Here is a 16,936-nt window from a genome sequence, read left to right as displayed (position 1 = left end):
TAAATCATATTTCTTAACTTTTTTATTCACAGTGGCTACTATGTTCAATCCACACTTCAGGCAAAGACAGCATGGATTCAGATGTATTTCATGACTTGAGGTAGCTTTCTCTATTAGCCCACCCCAAGCACTCATTGCAACTAAGCTAACTAGCAATTAGCTGTCTGGGGGTCTGGGGCTCTGGAATCCATGCAGCAGGTAGAGTAGGCTATCTATGTACTTGTCTGGCATTAAAAATGATGGAAAATAAGCATATTTCTAACTCTGTGGGACTATTATAAGCTACAATGGACAGTATTGGTCTCTTTGTTACTGTATTGTGCGTGACTCCTATCATCTGTTGTCCTTGCTGTGTTGCTGTTATTATTTGGCATTGTGCCAAAGTGCCTTCACTGACTCCAACACACCATGAAATGCTGTGCAGCTCTGAACGCCTCCTCAGCTTTTACCGCCACAGTAAAAGATCTGACTGCAGCCACAAACAGCAGCCGCAAATCATCCAGACAGCCACTAAACAGGGACACCAAACCTCTCCCACTGTGTGTGTGCATGCATGCGTGCGCGCGTGTGTGTGTATGTGTGTGTTTAAAGGGAGAGTGTATTAAGCTTCCTGACAAGGGTAATAAGATTGTAGAGTTGCTGCTGTGAGGAAACTTTTCAAAGATAGAGTAGAGCAAAATCTCTGTCTAAGTGGCCTTTAACTTTCAAAGTTAAATGTAGAAGTCCCCTCCTCTATGTCTCCAATTCCTACACCTTGGGTGGGTTTGGCAAAGGGGCCTTTGTGTGGAGTTTGCATGTTCTCCCAGTGTCCCAAGGGGTTTCCTACACAGGAACCCCTCACAAAAAACATGCAACAATCCTGGTCACTATAGCAACTCTTCTGGACAATCGGGGTGCCTGATGGGAGGGGAAAGGAATCGGTGGGAATAACTTGAGTCTCCCATGTGCTATGTCCTATTGGTGAAAGTCCCCCCTCCCGTCTTATGACAAGAAGCAGTCTGCTGACTAGCCATGTATTGGAGAATGCATGAGTCCAGTTCAGGGCTCCCCCCAGGTTGACAGAGATAGGTGGGGCCTGTAAGGCACAGGTAGAGCCCAGGATCTGTAGCAAATTGGCATAGGATGATTGAAAAATGGGTTACAAAAATTGGGGATGAAAAAATAAAAAAAAAGTTTAATGTAGAGACACGACTACTTCTTTCTGTAGAACTAAAGATTATGTAACATGTTTTTTTTTGGTGAAATACTATTTGATCAGCAAACCAGAAGACATTTCTGCACAATTAGAGCACCTCATCTAAGAGATTTGGTCTCTCAGTTATTAGAACTAAACATCTCTAACATCTCTGTTAGGGTCTGTCTCCAAGATCAAGAAAGAAACCGATTCAATTAGCAGGATGTCATTATTCAATAAGAGTGCCGTCAGGTGGTCACAGTACTCACAGTCCAGGTGGCTCTGTCTGATTCCCTCTACATCTTCGGCATGAATAAACTGGTAGCATCGCTTCCCCACAATGTCAACTGGAGACAGATCCATGTAGTCGCTGATCCTGAAACAATAAAACAGACAGTAAAATGATATATCCATCCGTCCATTTTCTTCCGTTTATCCTGTTAAGGGTTCGGGGGGGGGGACGGGACTGGAGCCTATCCCTGTAGCCTTCCGTCAAGAGGTGGGGTTCTCCCTTCACAGTGCCAACATATAGAGACAGACAACCATTCACTCTCACAGCCACACCTACAGTCAATTTAGAGTATCAATCAGCCTGGTCCCCTCTTGATGTCTTTGGACTGTGGGAGGAAGCCGGAGTACCCAGAGAGAACCCAGGGAGAATATGCCAACTCCACACAGAAAGACCCCATCCTCAGGCTGGGGCTTGAACCTGGAACCTTCTTGCTGTGAGGCGACAGTGCTAACCACTGAATGGAGATATGGTTTTTGCATGTTTATTTTTCTGTGTATTTATGCCTTGAACTTCTTTGTGATGCTAACATCTTGCTTAGATCCATCTATCTCAGCAGATCATTCAAGTATCAGTTGCAGATTTTTGACATGATTAAATTTGTTCCGTGAGGATAGGTCTCACATGAATTATACAAATTTGCACTGGATGACGCAAATGACACAAATTTATGCAAGATTACATTCACACTCTGAGTTGCTGACCTGAATTAGGGGAAAGAAGAATTTTAAGTTGTTTGCTTTTTATCTTACAGACAGACCTAAGAAATCAGAATAACTTTCTACAGATCAAAATCACAAAATGCATTTTTTTCTCCTGCATATTTTAAATCCATACACATACAAAACTCAAATACTGAACAAAAACAGATCTAAACGTATCAGTTAAACAAAGAAATACTCTCCGATTCTGATAGAGTTGATGCTATAGTAGCATTTATGCTAACCTGTTTGAGAGCTGCCATTATTGTGACCCAAGTGTTATTGTCACACCTAAACCATGCCCCTTTCCCCTCAAAGGATGTCAATTGCTAAAAAAAAACCAAAAAAAACAAAACTAAGCGTGTCTGTGACTCTATGACAGACACTTTATAAAGTAGAAGGTGGATTTTGTGCAATTGTAAGGCGCTCATTACACATTTGTCTCTTGTGAATAATGAGGTCGCTGTAGCTATTGTTGATTCCAGTGATTATTGAGAGCAATGACTGTCGCTATACATGGTGTGTCAGAAACAGACCCACTGTATTTCAAGACTTAAACCCCTAATGTCATGGCCTCGCATTGGCCCCACTTGAAGCTCAGCAACATGAATTTTGGTGTTAATCAAATGTCAACTTCAAAAGTGGTGTAGAACAGCCACTGTAGGTCAAAAAAGGAGCTGAGAGTGTAATATTCTGAGGAAAAGCACTGATTTTTGAGTTGTAAAGTCTTAAATTTATGTTAAAGAACTGGTAAATCCCATGAGATTTAATTCAAAGGTTCAACAGTTACAGATACATGGGGCCAAAAAGGGTATAATTTGCAAGTCAGTGATACTACGCCAATCAGCCAAAACAGTCCAAACACAGGTTTTGTTGTGAGCATATTACAATAGCCCTGCAATAAATCCCCCTTCAAGAGTTATTTTGAATGTTCAGTTTTTATTGAATCTATTTGAGAGACCAGGTGATATATTTAAATGCCTTTTTTTCTTACGATGGCCTTGAAACGCATTATCTATTTGTCTTTGCCATTCTTGGTGGCAAAGAACAGTTTGTTGAAGTTTTGAAAATTTGCAGGTACAATAGATTTTAACTTGAGGAGCCACACTGAAACTCTAAAATACCAGACTTGACAGTCTGGTACAGTTTTCTCCGTAGAAATGTAGATAAAAAGCTGATTTTCCAAAAACAAAGACAGAACCCTGTCTGTCTCTTGAATGGGTAACAAACATTGTCTTTAAAATGTTTAATTTGAACAAATTCCCCACAGGACAGACAGAACTGTTTTCTCAGGTATTATTCTGATGGAGGACGGGAGGGGGAAAATGTCTGGCAGGCAGATAACAGCACATTCTGTTCTTTAGAAAGACCCATCCTTCCATCTCCTCATTCTCTTAGAAACTCATCCTCAAAATGGGGCCGTAATGGCAGCGGTGCTCGTCTGTTCTAGAGATGCTTTCTGTCGCTGCACGTTGAATATCATCATCTGCCTTGTATTGTGTCCCTTTTTCCACCTCAAAAAAAGCCATCTGTGTACTATCATTTTTTCCGCCTCCCTTTTTATAATGAAACATGAAGGTTTCCCCTCTTTTTTTTGCCTGATATGAATCTGCTCGGCCGTCCGGTTAACTCCTGAGCGAGATCCTGATGCCTATCTGCTTTATCTGGACAGAGGAGAGGAGATAGATCCATCAGCCACACATTTCCCTGTTAAACCAGGAGGATTGGCTCGGCCGTCCTCATGAATAAGAGCCTCCACCATGGGAGACAGTTGCTATGACACATGAATGCAGAAACTAAAATCGAATTTTTGTGAGCTACAATCTGCAATATCTCCATAAACCACTAAATAACCATAGAATGACCTCACAAAAGTTTTAATGCAGAAGATCAGCATGGACACAATGTTTTTTTTATTTATGTCTTCTGTTGTCAAGTAGAGCCTTGCAAACAATCTTGTTGAGTTAAAGTAATACAATAAAGGGTGTGTGGGGGAACTTTATGTTCTGTTTGATTGCACATCATTGACTGACTTTTTATACAGTTGACAGGTTCCTTTCATTCAAATCAGAGTGAAATTGTTCTGTTTTCACAAACATTTGTCAAATAATACAATCTGTGCTTCCTCTCACAGTTTTTTTTTTGTTGCTGTTTTCAGATTATAGGACCTATTTTAGGCATGGCGTATACTGGTGCGCAATCAAGCACGAGCATCATCTGTAAAGTTGACACAAATGATGTTTTCATGTCAAGTACGCTTTAACTAGCAAATCTACTTCTGCTCAGCCAGTGTCGCAGGTGCTCATTATTTTAGTAAGCCATTGTCTGGTGAAACCTGAAACCTATATTGGGACTCCAAAAAAGTTTAGGCCATAGGACCAAGAAGAGCCCGGTCTTTGGCCAATGGCACGTTGTGTAAAGTGCTATTTCAAGGTTGCATCAGTCAGATGAGCAAATATGTTCTATTGCAATGTGGTTCTATTGATACCCGACATTGTGGAAACATTTGACATCACCTCCCCCTAGACCCACCTCCGATAGCTTCCAAGGATGCCCGCTGCCCTCATATCAACATTAGACTTGTGTGTGTGCTAGTGCCCTTCGCGGGACTGTTTTTCTTCATCCCGCTCCTGCTGCATTTCTGACCATTACTGCCTGCACCCGCAACTTGTGTGTTACATTTCTGCCCGCTCCCGCGATGTGAATGTCCACGCCCGCACCCTCAAATATTCTGGCAATATATTCTTGCGCAATAGTAGAGATCCATTGATTTTGTGTCTTATCCTGTCCTGCAGGGAAAAACACATTGTTTTTCTGTGTAGGGTATTATTAAAGAGATGCATGGGGTTGTTTGTTTGTTTCATTTCCTTGTCTTTTTGACACACTGGTCAGAAGTAGCACTCATATTTCAATAATTTCTTTTTTCAATTGATTTCAGTTTGAATGAAATAAAGGCAGTTTCTGTGTTTTATACAGATCAACGCAAATTACCCAAATTACCCAATCCGGTCCATCCATCATCGTCGCCCCCCCCCCCCCCCCCCTTAAGTAAATTACTTCATGAATCATTCCATAAATTTTTTTTTCTTGCAGTGATGAAATAAAGAAATTTCGAGCTCTTGCATGATTTTTCTGAGCTCACTGGTCTTCTGTATTAGTTAGTGCAGGTGTTAATGAAAAACTCATCGCCCAGCTCACTTCTCTACCTGTTTTCACAGTAGACAATCTTGAGGTCCATGTTGACTCGGGTGACAAACATCTGACAGTCGATGCGAACCTCATTGATAGTTGGTGGTGGGAGGGCATGAGCCACCACCACCATACCCATGATCTGATTGGGCACAGAGCGCGCATGGGTCAGTGCCATCCTGATCCGCAGACGCCCAGTGATGTGGATCACCTGAGACAAACACAAACAGGAGGGTCAGCAGTTATGAGAGGCTGGTTATCTACATGAAAACTGCCTCTAGATAGACGTACCAACATTAAATCACACATTAATTCCATATCTAGGTTTATGTACATGATCTTGGTCTCTCGGGACAAGTAAGACTTCAGAAGACGATGCTGTAATCTCACTTGACTTTGTACCTGTTGTGAAAAAAACATTCCACCAAGTTCATTTAGAATATTGGTGATAAATGCACCGAAACATTGAGAAAAAACACATAGCCGATAGACTAACAAGGGTTTTAATTACAACAGGACCAGAACATTTGACACATGTAAATCCAGAGTACCTTAAGTGTTTAAAAAAAAAGAGTGTTTAACCCCTTGAAAGAGATGTGACTGCTTTTCATCATGGCAATCTTGAATAACAAGGCTATGTAGCCTTTAGCCATGACATTTTACCCTGCTATCATCAGTTTACCATGACCACATGTATTAGTCTGGTTGGGTCTGACAGTGTGACCACAGTTTGCTGAAAATCTCAGCCATGGTGGTGGAAGAGTCAATAAAGGCTGGTCCCCTTGAAAAGATAAAGAAATAAATTGTAATAAAACATTAGAGAATAAATCATATTTTTTGAGTGTCAGATGAAGGAAGCTGAATCTGAATGCCAATGTTAAAATGCTTTACATTTAAACGTCAATAAAAAAAAACAATGTAAGAGTCATGACAAAGCAAATAATCTGGGAGTCAAATTGTTGTCCAGAACAGGATAAGTCTGATTTCATGAAACAGGATCATAGATCAGATACATTTGGGGGTTGTTGGTTAATAGTTCGTCTTTTATATACTTTCATTGTCTAGTAATTTTATGCTGAGTAGATTTATTGGGTAAGTGCAACTAAAACTGGATCATTAAAAGACACGTCATTCAGGAGACAAATTAAATGTTGTCTCAGGTCATGAGGTTGTCCAATTTACTTTGAATTCAAGTACAACTTTCAACAGGGATGCTGCAGGTTAACTTTTTAGGTAGGTGATGCAACCAGCTGTAAAGGAGCACACAGCCACCTACCATTCCGCAGACATACTTCTGTGAAAAAAAAGATTCTTCCAGGTTTTATACTATAACAAAAGCAATCATCCAATTAAATGATTTAGTGAGCTACAACTATGGCAACAACTGCAACTTTGCATGTAATGCATGTTACACATGACTGTTGAGGCTTTGCTCAAAGGCACCTCGGCCGTCGTTAAGAAGGGAGGGGGAAGATGTTGGGGATCAGGGCAGCCTGTCAGATCTTTAAAACCATTAATTGTAACGAGGCTGTTAAATGAGCTAGTGTTGCAGTGTTTGTATGTGTGTGCAACTGCAACTTGTGTGTTGTAATATATGCATGTGTGAATATTTATGTGCGTCTCCCTGTTTTGGCGGTGATTTGCCTGTGATCTGCCAGGTGGAACATGGTACACCACACACACACACACACACACACACACACACACACACACACACACACACAGGTACACAAACGCGTAGAGTTTCACTCACTTCAGAGGACATGATGTTAATTTCCTGCAGGCTTATCAATAAGATAAGGGGCTTGTGTTGACACAATATCTTCTTTTAAGAAATCTTAAATTTTGCTGGTGGCATCGGCAGATCTGTTTTCCGTGGAGATAGTCAGCGGGATTATGCAAAATCGATAAACTCAATCTACACTAAACTTGGTGGAGGGGTGTACAATGGTTGAGGAAGATCCCATTACATTTTGGGCAAGAAAAGTCATAGCACTCTCTCCTCTCCATGTAAAGCTATAGCACTCTCTCTTCTCTCTACTTTTTTAACACTTTGATGTGCTCTTCCAAGTGGGTCAACCGACACAAAGTCCAACACAAATTTGGTCACAAACACCTTAAGAACTTGGTGATGGTTCTTGTTAAGACTTTAAATTTATGTTAAACAGCCTTCCTGTGACAAGGTGGGAAATTTTGATATTTGGCCAAACTACAGAAAACTGATGTGGTTGGACTCCACATTATCAGATCTCTTCAAAATGTCACATGTTCCATGAGAGTCCAATACTGAAATATCTATAAGATGAATTTTAGTGCCACCACAGCGCTGTGGTTACAGGAAGTAAGCCTGGAAGCTCAATTACAGTGTGCTGTCTTTAAGTACTCTACAGCAACATCACATAGAATGACATTGTGTTCTCAAGCACTACCTTGTGAATGTACAAAGTAATACCTGCACCACAGTGCAACTTTAGTCTGCTCTTTCATGCAAAATCCAATTATTATCAAATTTCAACTCCCTCTCATGCTGTGGAACAGCCAAACAGCAGTGCAAGGGCCCACTCATTACGGCTTCCTTCCTCTTTGGTGGTCACCTTAATGGAAATAAAATCAGATGCAATGCTTGAAAAAAAAAAATTTTGTGGAATATCCCAAAAAAAAATAGATTAGGTAACTCTCTTGTACACAGGCGGTTCACAAAGATGCAGATTTTTTTTCTCAACAAACGTGACAAAAAGAAAGCTGTTGTATGTTTCCATCACTTTACTCTGATACTTCAATGATCTGTTGCACCAGCTGGTCTATGCTAGGCCTAGTCCTAACATACATGGCTTGTGCAAGTGGAGGACTTCACCTGCCAAGATGTGGACATGGATGGATATTATTCTTTTGATTCTTAATAGCAGACCGGACTCAATTCTATTCGCTTGTCACCGATCTGCATGACAGCTCAATAGCATAAAGTCAATTGCAACGTCATTCTGATGCCCATACTGGCAGAGATTATTGTCTGCTTTTTAAAATGAACACAATAAAGGACTGGATATGGACAAAAATTCCATAACTTGAGGACACCAGAGATCATCATCAGTCATCTCCGCCCACTTTCATGAAAACATGTCACATATTTGTCCACAGTGGGTTTACACATTTCCATGTGGATTATTTTATTTGAAGGCACATAATAATACTGTAAACCAGTGGCTGATTATTTAGTCTTCAAGGAGATCACACACATGCACACACATAGGCACGTACGTAGCACGCATGCACACATGCACACATGCATGCATGCACAAACACTTATTAGGAAATTATCCTAACTTACATTCAATGTACAACCAAACCAAAATGTTAAATCTAATCCTAACCTCAATTCCACCTTAATCATAATGTTAAGCAAAAATTACATTTTGTCACATTGAGACGTGGCATTTGTTCTGGCGATTACTTTCAAAATTAATTGATTGTTCAGGCTGTAAAATATCAACAACATTTGAAAAAGTTCTAAGTAGTCAAATATCTCCGTTCATCCATTAAAAATTCCAAATTCAAAGACTCTTCATTTTTAGTCATGAATGACACAAAAGCAGTAAATCCTGATAAAGAGTGTGGAATCAGCAACCACACCATTATTTGTGTTGCATGTCCAAAATGATCTCTTATCCAGTTTTAAAAATCGCTTTATGTCTTTCTGCTTCTGTGTCTCAGGGTTCAGATGTCTAATTCTATAAACAAATGCTGTCAGGATGGATGTGTTTGTTATTTTGACAGATATTTGTCTTCCTTCAATAAGATATCATATTTAATATAAGGAGCCTGCTGCTGCTGCTGCTGCTGTCATGATTTCCTTGTATGTCAATTGGTATTCTGCTGCTTACTGTCTAATTATCAATCATTATAGATGAAGTGAGATGATGTGACTTGAGAGAGACGCAACATTAAAGTATTTAAGATGCAGCAAGAGGTCAATCAGTTAAATCAACACCTAAACAAGCAAAATGTCCTCATACCTCGACAACAAATTAGGAGATCTGTTCCTGTTTGTGATACGATGGTATTTCCTGATGTTTTAGTTAGATTCAGGCACGTAAGAAATAAAACAATCACTTATCAATTTTGTGGCTTCATTATCATTGTCAGAATTTTACCCAGAAACAACCAAATGTGTTCCTTAGTCTGTAAATTAAAAGGCATATGAACAGCGGTCTCAGTCATGAGTCACATCTTTACTCACGGTCATGTCAGGTGAGTTTTATGTAAAACTCACGGTTTTACACAGGAAACAAGCTGTGGCCACGGCCATCTCCAGGAGCAGCAGCCCGCTGTTCAACTCCTGTTTGCAGCTGCAAGTACAGATTGAGTCATGATTGTAAGATAAAAGTCATAATTATGAGATAAAAAGATATAATTCAAAATCATAATTATGACTTTTTGTCTCATAATTTTGACATTTTCTCTCATATTTTTGAGTTATATCGAATGTCACATTTTCATCTCAATAATTTGTAATTTTATCTCAGAATTTGGACCTTGATGTCAGTTTTCACATTTTATTTGACAATTTTGACGAGATTTTGTGTCTGTTTACTTTTGTACAATTCTACTTTTATATATTATAATTATAATTTTAGATAATAATATATGTATATTAAAAAAAAATAAAAAAAATTTCAGCTGGTGGAAATGGGCTTCCATCAATGTCCCATGCAGAATAATAAAACACACTGACTCAGAGCAAAAGGTTAGTGAGCACAATGATTTTGAATGATGGATTAAAAACACAATATGGACTCAGTGTGCAAAGGCCTCATCAGTGCACTGAAAGTTACTTCTTGGTGAGCTCTTCAAAAAGTGCAGCAAGACAGGTGGAACATCCCTGTAGCCAAATAAACCTGCTGGCGACAAGCTATAACCTCACCTTATATCCTGAGGACTTGATGTGCACACCTCTCTTTGTGAGCGTCGACTTCATCCGGATGAAGAAGGATCGTTCAAGAGAGTTATCAGGAGCCAGAAGACTTGGACTGCTGGACTCCACTGAAACAGACAAACACAAAGAAATGATGACATCTTTTTAGCAAAGTAATTTATGTGAGCAATAATGTTGTTATTTGCTACTAGGCACGTTTTAACATTTTGTTAATTAAATTAACACACATTCCATGCATGATTTATATAAAATCAAGACACGACAACTGCTACGAAATATGGGTAGGGTTTTATTCTGTATAGCACTAATAAATACATTCATCCCATCAGCAAGAGCATTCAGCCAATCACAGGCGCTGTCAAACTATCAATCATCCCAAAGAATCAAAATGTAAAATGTCAAAACACATCAAGGGAGGCAGACAACAAAACAGGAAAATTAAAGGTTGTTTCAGGAGAGATACAAATTTTGTTTTGAAAGGTGCAATAATATTATGTTGTGACTATCGCAACAGAAAGATGATATCAGTAAAACCGACAAAAGTGTCATCAAAATCATTGCGGCTACACGTTTAATTTTCCTCACTGTTCAATGATGGTGTCCAATGAGGAAGCAGCGGCCATTGCTGAAGGTGAGATACTCCATTTGTCAATGCCCTGAACACAGCTGCATATTCATTCATTCTCCATCCATCAGAGGGAGTGATGAACCCCCCCCCCCCCCCCCCACCACCACCACCACACACACACACACACACACAATACACATGGCCGCTAATACACACTTTGTCACTGTTTGAGTTCACTGCCAGACTGGTTGTTGCCCCAAACACATCTCTTGTACCTTGAAGACAAAGTCTAAATGCTCATATTCCCTTTGAAGGCATCTTATTGTGCACCAATGGACCAAAATGTCCTCACTATGACAGTTTTAAACTGTGGTCCTCGCAAAGACAGCTGGACCAGTACACACACTCTCTCAGGTCTCTGGTGGACGTGGCATGTTGGTTTGATCAGCACTGATACGTGTTGACAACGTCTAATCTGAAAAAATTGAAAGAAATGAATTAATATGCAAATTCATCCTTTATAATATAAATGTCCTTGAAGAGAGAGAAAGAAAGAAAGAGGGAGAGAGAGAGAGAGAGAGAGAGAGAGAGAGAGAGAGAGAGAGAGACGAGCAGGTGACATAGTGAAGGAGAGAGGGACAGGAGAGAATGAGCGAGGGAGGATAAAAGAACAGCGATGGAGAAAGGAGGGAATGAAAGAAAACAAGATAAGAAAAACAATGGAAAATGATCCAGAAATAAGAAGAGAGGGGAAAAGGGGGAATAATGTGAGGATAATAACTGATGTGAAAACTTAAAAGAGATTTATAAAATAAATACAATAAGGAAGTAAAAGAGATGGACAGTAAGATTAAAATTAACAAAGAAAAGGAGGAGCAGGACGGGTGAAGAAAAAGAAGTTGGATAGAGAGATGAAAAGGAGAGAGTTGAATAAGCCAACAAAGATAAAAATGGAAAGAAAATCAGAAGTAAACCCAAAGAGGGAAATGATGAGGAAGGGAGGAGGAGATGTAGAGAGAGAAAAGAATGAAAGAGATGAAGGGAGGATAAAGAGAGGAGAAGAAAAACCAGGAAAAGAAGGAGGGAGGAAAACAAGGCCTCCCAGGAGAAGCTACAAATCTTTGTCTTCTCTCCTGTCTCTACCTCCGTCCATCCCTCCATCCCTCCGTCCATCGTTTGCTTCTCTTGTGGTCCTCCAGGAAATCAGCCGCCAATCTGACGGAAGAATAATGATGATGGAGGGAGGAAAGAGAAGAGCGGGAGGACGGACAAACGACAGGGGAGCGGGACCTCTCTCTCTCTTTGTTATTCACTTTGAATTAATGGGATCAGTTTCCCCACAGACACACGCACGCACGCATACACGCACACACACACATACACACACACACACACACTTCTGCAAGTGTTCATTTACAATTAAACCATTTCTGCATGAATGAAGGGAAGGGAGACACAGGGGAGGAGAGGAAGAGGGGAAGGAACAAGAGATGGAAAAGACCAACCGAGAGGAGGGAATGGAGGAAATATTAGGAAAAGAGTCAAAAGAAGGTAAGGGAAAAGGGGGGATCACAAGAGAAAGAGAAGTTACACGAGGTGGAAAGAACCAAGACAAAGGTAGAAAGTAGAAGAGAGCAGAAGAGAGGGAGTAACACTAAGAAGAGAAAAACAGAAGATGAACCGAAGAGAGGAGGAAGACTAGGATGGCGAGAAGAGACAAAGAAACTGTTAAAGAGGAAGAAGAATGGGAGGTGCAGCAGCAGGGGAAACTGGATTAAAAGGAAGACAGAGGAGGAAGAAGGAATGGGGGGGACAAACAGATGAGGAGGTGGAGGGGGAGGCGCGAGGGGATTCAGAGGTGTTTTCTGATTCTGCTCATTCGGCATGCGTTGCTGTGGCGTCTTCAGGGACATTGCTCCTACAAGAAAGATTAGCTACAAAGGCAGCAGGTGGCTGTTGGTGCTGGCGCCGCTGACTCTGGGACCTAATTATCTACGGCACGGAAACTTTCCCCCCGTTTGAAGGACAAATGATTAATTAAAAAGAACAACTCACCTCCGCCTGTGATCTGTGGACAATACCCAAAGTGTCGAGGGTTTGTTTCCATGTATGTGTGTATGGGTGTGTGGGTGTGATTTCAGGGAAGTCTCACTGGGATGGTGTATCATTGTCAGGCAGTCAAACAGCTCTGCCTGGTTCAGGAGGCCCGTTGTGTCCAACTGATAACTAGCTAACGTGACGGTAAGACGAAATGAGCTACAAGGACAACGCAACCTCCACCAGCCGCCAAGAAGAGATGCTGCCATGTCAAACTAAAGGCAACATGAGGAAAACATACAAGACAAGACAACTTCAAAAAACATATTATCAACATTGTGATATTGTGACGTGAAATGGATGTACCTCTGTTGTAGCTCCCTGTAACAACATGGATGTTTGTGGGTCAACATTGCCACTGAATGTCAAAACGTCTCCCAACATGTAGATGGTGGATTCTGCGACATCAGTTTCAACATAGCTGACATTATCACCGCTGTAAGGGTGTTTTTGGTGGTGTTTACTTCATGCAAAAACTAGGAGACCAATTTTAATTAAACTTGTAGCAAGATGTAGCATGGACCAGGAAAGAATGCAGTATGCAGATGACACATAAATATGCAGCGGTAAAATAGAGTCCAATTGTGGTTACCCTGCATGGATTTAGTTGGAACCAGACATATTCAAATCCATTTGTTTGAAAGCCATTCTGAGTGAATCATGATAGTTTTAGTTTGAAAAGGTCCATTTATTAAGTGAAGCATATGCTGGTTTAGATTGATGTGAACACATTCCTTGAAACTACGCAACATTATTGTCAAAGTTATAGAAAAACGTTTCTGCGATCATTTGTAAAATACTGTCTTGATTAACTGCTGGTGCTTGAACTGTTACTTCTGGTGCTTTTGTGACCCCTCAACCTGAACAAGCCTCCTTGGACCTTATGCCACCTATTGGTCTAATCTTGGTGAAATTCCTACATTCCTGTAATCATAATATGTATGGCTACTTGATGGCTGTTAAACATATTTTTGGGGTACTTGCATTCGTGACTGATACAGTCATTTCTCTTCAGTAAAGGACTGATACCATCTCCAATCGGCCCTCATCCCTCCCGGTCTTTCCTTCCTCCATCTCCTCCTTTTACCCACAATGCAACAGCAAGAGTCGAGGGAGATCAGAGAGTTGGCGGGCTGGAGGCAATCATGACAAATGTGCCGTAGCATCTTGCAAGCGTGTGCGCATACAGACACACACAAACACATGCGCGCGCGCACACACACACAGTACACACACATATACATACATATATAAAAAGGCAGATATAACCTGAATAGACTGAACACACACACGCACGCACACACAGGTGGCTGGGCTGCAGACGTACGAGGCATTCATCACAGGGAGAGAGTATTGTCAGTGAAAGTTTAATTGTGTAAACACTCTGTAACTGTCCTGTCATATTCCAGCCTCTCTGGCTCACTATCGCCTCCTCGGCTGTAATTGAATTGCTCCCATCAAGGGGGGAGGAAGGGTGGAGAGGGGGAGGAGGTAGGGGAGACTCACCTTATGAATAGAATGTGTTTCCTATCAGGGCAGGATTTGACAAATTGTGTCAGGAGGAATATTTTTTATGGTTTACTGAAGGAGGAAAGGGTAGGGAGACAGAGGGACGAGAGAGATTAATATGAGGACAGAGGAGGAGGTGAGAAGAAGGGAAGAGGAGGACAGAAATGAAACAGGGACCATGAGGGTGATTAGAGGATAAGAAGAGAGGGAGGTATGGGATGAACAATGAAGAAAGGTGGATAAAACAGATGAGAGGAGGAAAGAAGGGGTAGGAGGCAGATGAAGCAACAACACAAGTAGAGGGAGGAGAATGTGCAGGGAGGAGAGAGAGGGTCGAGGAGAAGACCTTTTCACTAGAGGAGCATTTTTTTTCATCTTCCTGTAACGGTATTCTACTTGAGTATAAAGGAACTGAATGAAGACTGGCAGATGATAAAATAACATGTAAATTTACATTGCCTTTGTGTGGGATCATCAAGCACAAAAAATTCACTTCTCATTTGGTCTGAGTACAACATGAAAACAACCAAACACTATGGTCCAGGTTTAGCTAAGATACAAGCATGTAATGGTTACCTTAAGTAAAAGATCACAGTTGAGGGGAAAGTTGCTACTTTCTCAAGGTTAGGTGACCTTTTCATAACGGTTACAGTAACACCTAGGTGACCTCACCAAGGTCATCTGAGGTCCATGATGATGTCATCAGAACAGTCATGCAACCAAATTTAAGCAATATGCATCTACGACCTTTTCATTTATCCTGCTAACAGATAAACAAAAATCAGTGATCACATGACAAAGGGATCATGATTTTAAAAGGAGGTTGTTAAGCTGGGCTTTTCCCATCGACACAAACAGGCTCTGTGCCCAGCCACTTTTTGAATTATTCAGAGTATTCTGCTATTCAAAACTGGGCTTTCAGCAGTAACCAAAAAAATCACTTTTTTTCTGACAACAGCCCTGCCATCTCTCAGGTTGGTGACATGTGTGTGCAGTGTTGTGTGTCTTGTGTGTGAGCCAATAAAACGAATGAATGTTGTTTTTGATTGGGTGTCAGATGTTCTGATCTCATATACATTATTTATACTGTATGTGGCCGAATACAGCCGACTGACCCTTTGTTTTCTACGACTAGAGCCGTTGTTGAGACAGCTCTGCTAGGCATAGGGCTTCCATTGTGCATTGTGCAACGCCCTCCATCAGTAATGTTTTGAAAATGTGGGCCAGGTCTGTACCCAGAAACAAAAAACTCTTGAATACCACTAAGTCAAGACCCTGAGGCAATTTTTTTAGGACAGTACCGTTGGAGGCTAACTAAGTCTCTCTCATGTTCTTCACCCAAGGTGGAAGCATACTGAATTGAAGCTATTTGGATCGGCCACCGGACATAAGAAACTCATTTGCTTATCTATTACTTAAAAGTGGGAAATATGTGCTTAGATGGAAACAAAACCTTACCTTTGTTTTGTTAAATTATAAAAAAGTAATGTGTTGTATTGACATTGTTGAAAACACAGCTGATTGTGCATCATTTTTTTAAACTTGGGCACACAAATGCTCCTAGAAAAAAGAAAAGACGAAGAGCAGCTTAGAGCTCCGCTGGGGTTCAAAAAGTTAAAGTGAAACTTAAAACGAAAGCAGTTTGGGTTTAGACGGGTTTCATTACACACATCTGAAAGTCAAGTTAAGTGTGTGTGAGACCTCAAAGCCTTTTCCCACAATATAAAGGCCTGGGAACCAAAGGTAAAGGAGGGTAGAGCCACTCCTCTACTTCCTTACCTCAGCACTTCCATTCCTCTTTCTCCTGTTCACCAATCACCTCTCCTTATTTCCTCCTCTCCTTCCTCTGACAGTCGTTTCAGGACAATGAGCTCAAATCAAACAGCACTCTAATAGTCTGGAGACGCCTTGATCCCTTTTTCTTTTTCCTCCTTTCCCCGGTCTTTCCTCCACAGAGATGCTTCCCCCTCCTGCATCTCATCGTCCCCCCTCTCCTCCTTAGTGCCAAGACTCTTAAGGCTTTCCTAAGCTGACTTTAGCTTCTCCTCATCCTCCTTTGAGAACCAATCTACCCAATTCCAGTTGCCTACATGGCCAGTTGGTAATCAAGTATCGTCCACATAATTTTGGCCTTGTAGGAATGAGGAGGGAGGGATGGAGGGAGGGAGGAATGGGGGTTGGGGAAAGAGGGAGGATAGATGTGACAGAAGGATCAATTGAAGTGAGGAAAAAATGAAAAGACAATTTGGTTTCAGCGATACAGACGACAAGAGTGACAGCTCTTCTTTGTTTTGAACAAGGTCAAAGGTTGTGAACACAGACACACACACACACACACACACACACACAATAGAGAGATAATAAGTAATTGGGTGTATCAGCAACCTGCATAATTACCTCCAGACAGAAACGTGCTGGAAGGAAACATAATGAAAAAGAGTGAGGGAGTCGTCGAGACAGAGGACAGAGAACAAGG

The 16,936-nt window shown here is 41.0% G+C and overlaps 1 protein-coding gene across 2 annotated transcripts in view; it reads right to left on the bottom strand.

Moving 5' to 3' along the window:
• The window catches only part of npas3 (neuronal PAS domain protein 3), a 352,407-nt gene that overhangs the window by 24,402 nt on the left and 311,069 nt on the right, over positions 1-16,936 (bottom strand). For both annotated transcript variants that reach the window (XM_086181913.1, XM_086181914.1), the window contains exons 7-9: positions 10,275-10,393; positions 5,371-5,564; positions 1,444-1,550 (exon numbers count right to left, since the gene is read on the bottom strand). In XM_086181913.1, the coding sequence (XP_086038039.1) occupies positions 1,444-1,550; positions 5,371-5,564; positions 10,275-10,393 (420 nt within the window). The remainder of the gene's footprint in view (positions 1-1,443; positions 1,551-5,370; positions 5,565-10,274; positions 10,394-16,936) is intronic.

The sequence above is a fragment of the Aulostomus chinensis genome, chromosome 17 (genome assembly GCF_037954235.1).
Source record: "Aulostomus chinensis isolate RoL2024-O1b breed Wild chromosome 17, RoL_Achi_v1.0, whole genome shotgun sequence".
NCBI classification, from domain to species: domain Eukaryota; kingdom Metazoa; phylum Chordata; class Actinopteri; order Syngnathiformes; family Aulostomidae; genus Aulostomus; species Aulostomus chinensis.
The sequence above is the reverse complement of the archived record's forward strand: the minus strand, read 5'-3'. Positions and strand labels throughout refer to the sequence as shown.